This window comes from Aplysia californica, unplaced genomic scaffold (assembly GCF_000002075.1).
Source record: "Aplysia californica isolate F4 #8 unplaced genomic scaffold, AplCal3.0 scaffold00011, whole genome shotgun sequence".
Lineage (NCBI taxonomy): Eukaryota > Metazoa > Mollusca > Gastropoda > Aplysiida > Aplysiidae > Aplysia > Aplysia californica.
In genome coordinates this window covers 177,368-181,944 of record NW_004797281.1, presented here as the reverse complement: position 1 = coordinate 181,944, position 4,577 = coordinate 177,368, and the positions used below count along the sequence as shown (strand labels likewise).

Sequence of the window (4,577 nt, the reverse complement as noted above, 5' to 3'; positions counted from 1 at the left end):
GACGCATTCTCTCCTGATGATCTCCATGCTAGAGTCCGGGATACGGAGCGTTCGACGGTGAGCAGTGCATACGGCTGTTTAGACTACGTATATCCTGGGTTCCACTTCTGCACTGGCGACTGTTCCTTGATTTTAAAACGTTCGTGTGCCTGTGACTCCCAAAATAAGTGACCAGAAATTTCTTACCCATAGCAATGCAGATCTGAATTGATCATGTGATCTTGCGTCTTTGTCCAATACGATAGGGTACGGGAAATGGAGAAACAAAGAACTATTCAAAAATGGAAGAGTCTGTGAGCTCAAGGAAGCAGGCTCAACCATGGTCCTTCCTGTATCAAATGAGAATTTTAGAAATCCAGCACAATGTGGTAAGTAGCCAATCATACGACTGTAACGTTCATGTCATTGAGTAGTGCCTGTACATAACACACGAAACCAGAAGTTATGGGTATTACACAGTGCTGTGAATTTATAAGCATGGAAAGAGAAAGAAAATAATATTACAAATAATACAACGAACGAGCTTAGACATTTGCTGTAAAAGAAACATGGATTAACGTTCTAGTTTTAGGGAGTGTTTTACGACATTTGCAGCACAGTTAGGTCATATAAGTGCCAAAGAATAGATGTATTACTAGCGACTAACATTCCAAGAAAAGAAAGAACAGAGATAAAGACAATACATATTTAATAATGCTAGAACACAAGGAATAGACCACACCAGGGCACCAGTCAAACACCCACCAAACATGCATTAAGACAGGCGTCAGCTTCAGTAGCTAAGAACTGGTAGTAGAATAATAATATTGCTCAGAACAGACTTGCGACGCCAAGGCCAATGCCATATTTGCGGGAAAAGTCACAACAGTTACGGCACAAAAGTATTATACTTTCTGAGACTGAGGCCATATAAGACAATGGCAACATAGTGCAGATCGTCAATTTTTCAATACACGCAAAGGATCACTCATCGTTTTCTAGCAATGTCACTGCCATAGAATTACAATTTTCTTTCTGCGCCGTACCTTGCTTTGAAAAATTTGAAGTTAAAAATATGTTTCACATCATGTCAAGCTTTTTCGAATGCAATTCTTTGAATATCATGACAGCGACTCCAAATAACTTGATGATTTTAATAGAGTAGATGGAATATTTGGTTTCTTTCCTCGTGGTCTTAGTAACTCAAAACAGCCAAGAATATCAGATAGAACTTTGTAATTCTAAGGTAACGATTAGTAACCTTCTATGAACCAGTCTGAGCCATATGTCATCAAGGTATTTTGCAATATCTTTAATTCTTTTCCATGTCAATTTCAACGGTGCAGATAGTCGGAGGGTGCCACTTGCACTTATCTCTTTTATACGTTGCCTATTTTGTTTCTGTCCGCCTCTTTTACTTTTTTCAGCACTAAGTGAACATTACTGAGTCTATGTGCTTCTTTTTACTCAAACAAAACAAAAAAACAAATAAGTTTCATTGGTTCTGTGCAAGACTGCGACAAATACCAAAATTGCAAAATGCCTTTGGTGCAGTCTTTCCTCCAGACATCTGTTTTATCTAGGAAGTACACTTCTTAAGTGCACCAGCACTAGAGAACAGTTACAACTCTGAATTCAATAGGTCCTTGTGATCATCAGAATTACTACTGCTTTCGTGTAGTCTGAAAACCTCTGACATATCTTCAATTTTGGGCGAACAGTACCGAAAACAAGATTTCTTTACAATTTTGCTCCAATAGATTTTCTCTCCATTTGGAAGATGTGTCTTTTATTATTTATTTCTTTTTTGGGGTCTCTTTGTTTTGAGTTTCTTTTTATTTGCTTTTAGAATCTATAAAATTTAAACCACTAAAACAGCTACAGTCAGAGATTTGTTTTTTGCTCACAATTGTATTCCTAAGTACAAAAATAGAACCAAAAAAACCACAAAACAAACAAACAACAACAACAACAGTGATGTCTGTTGTCACATTTTTTAAATTTTAAATACATTTCAGTTTCCTTAAATTTTCCGAAATTGATTTAACTAAATTAATAGATGGCTTACAGTCTGACAAACAAAGAAAACAATAACCTTCGACCCTTGCAGTTGCCCTCACATTAGACTTTTTTGAAGAGCAGGTGCTACATGATTTGTGCAATGTTCATAACGACCCATTCGTCACCAAACAACACAGAGCTAGTTGAATGACGATGTTTAAGTTTCATCTATTCAGGTGATGCTCTAAATTGTCGGGAATATAAATAGAACGATGGGGCGGACTATTACGTCATTTGGAAAAATTTGCTGACACGATTAGATAATTTGCAGGCACTAGGCTTGTCTGTTTTGTTCTCTGAATGTAAATACATACAAAGTCTCGTCCCAGCCAGCAAAAAAAGTACAGAAGTATTCTTTTCCAAGATGCTCTCAATAAAATTAAATGTCTTTTCAATGCATCATTCGTTCAGAGCCTCCTTTATTGTGGCCATTTGCGACAAAGACTCTAATAATTAAGCTTAGAATGTGAGCTTTTTTATAAGGTGTTTGTACCTGTCATCTTCCTTTTACCTTTGACTGAGACCAAACTCTCCTAAAGAAAGACAGAAAGAAAACAAAAAATGGCTGAATGAATGAGTAAATAAATGAATCAATGAATGAATAAATGAATGAATGAATGAATGAATGAATGAATGAATGAATGAATGAATGAATGAATGAATGAATGAATGAATGAAAACTCAAGAGTAAACTCATTCATTATTGAAATTTTTTCCACGAAGATGAAGAAACACACCGTGAGCAATAGAGAGAGGAGACAGACAGACAAAGAGAGAGAGAGAAAGAGAGAGAGAGAGAGAGAGAGAGAAAGAGAGACAGAGAGAGAGACAGAGAGGCAGACAGACAGAGAGAAACAGACAGACAGACAGAGACAGAGAGACAGAGAGACAGAGAGACAGGGAAAGAGAAAGGGGACGAGAAAGAGAAAGACAATGAGAACGAGAAAATTGGAGGATAAAAGAGGAGTTAAAGGAAGAATTTACGACAACGATAAAGTAGTATAGAAAAAAAAGTGAGAATAAGGGAGATATAAAAAGACAGATAGACAGAAAGACAGACAGACAGATAGATAGATAGATAGATAGATAGATAGATAGATAGATAGATAGATAGATAGATTTGATGTAAATACGTTCTTGTTTGAAACCACCGTGTGCGCAAAATTCTTCGATATACTTAACACTTGTAAACGTTGCTAATTTACTTATTAACAGTACAAACGGGAATCAAACGTCAAGTATCAGACCACAGATATCTCAACATATTAAGCTTCCATGGCCTGACAGTTCTTCTTGCGTAGAATTATTTAACATAGACTCTCGCGCGCCGAAAGGCGGGTTCAGAGCCAATTAACACTACAAGCCATTTCCAGCTTATGGCATTGATCTTATTCATTAACAGCCCCTCTGGAACAAAGAAAGAGACTGAAACTGCCCTGTATACTGAACTGCGGTCAACGCTCTAAAAAAGAAGCCAATATGATTCTCATTAACTCCTATACTGCCTCACCCGAGATTTTATAAGTAATTTGATACGGTTGTAGAGGAGTTCTAGCAGTGAAGGGGTTACTGTTACGACCCAAGTTATGATTCCTCAGAAACAATATTACCCTCTCGATATAGAAACGTCTGCCTACCACGTACACAACAGCTCCTGTCATTATGAACGGATGGTTCCAGAATATAAAAGGCTCCAAGAAAACTCGTTGATCTTTTTTGGTTGGAAGAGAACATCGAGAGGACAGGATATACGAAACAAAAATAAAAGCAGAAAGAAAGAAATCAAAGATGTAGATATAGAATAAAAAGTGCATAACATCACAATACGTTAAGATTAGGTTTATAATTTTTAAGTGCGTTGTGATAGCTCTGAATTTCATAGGACAAAGACCTGTGATCAAACAGCATTATTATAGACGGTAACTTTATAATAAAGATAGAAAGAAACACGAAAGAAAGAAAGAAATATTTTTCCAATAATAAATAAACAAATAAATAAATAAATGAATAATTAAGTAAATAAATACATAAATAAATAATTGAATAGTTTGTATAGCGTCTAAAAATCCACTAAAAGTGTGTGATCGTCAAGCGCTTTTAGTAGGTTTTTAGACGATATGCAAACTATTATCTTTTATTCAATATTTATTTATTTATTTTTATTTAAAGGTATGCTATTAAGTAGATGAAGGTAGATGAGTTAAAACTACAGATTCAATGGACATAAAAATGTACACACTGTAAAAACATAATTTGTATAATAGGCCTATTGAAAAAGTAAGGTAGGTTAAGCATGAAAAGAGGTTTTACATTGCAGTATCTTTTTTCAAAGCAACGTTCGCAATTCAATCACTGAGGGACAAGGGCCGATAAGCATGGAAACAACAGAGAATGCAATGTTTGTAGAGAACGCGACACAGGTGATCAACGGTTCCAACTCCAGCTCTCACTTCTTGACGACTACTGCATCAGGTACTTGATTTGTCTGTCTGTCTGTCTGTCTGTCTGTCTGTCTGTCTGTCTGTCTGTCTGTCTGT

The 4,577-nt window shown here is 36.1% G+C and overlaps 1 protein-coding gene across 1 annotated transcript in view; it reads left to right on the top strand.

Moving 5' to 3' along the window:
- Window positions 1–4,415: 4,415 nt before the first annotated feature.
- LOC101855537 (FMRFamide receptor-like) overlaps window positions 4,416–4,577 on the top strand; it is a 22,076-nt gene continuing 21,914 nt past the window's right edge. The window contains exon 1 of the mRNA XM_005090007.3: window positions 4,416–4,512. Coding sequence (XP_005090064.1) covers window positions 4,416–4,512 — 97 coding nt within the window. The remainder of the gene's footprint in view (window positions 4,513–4,577) is intronic.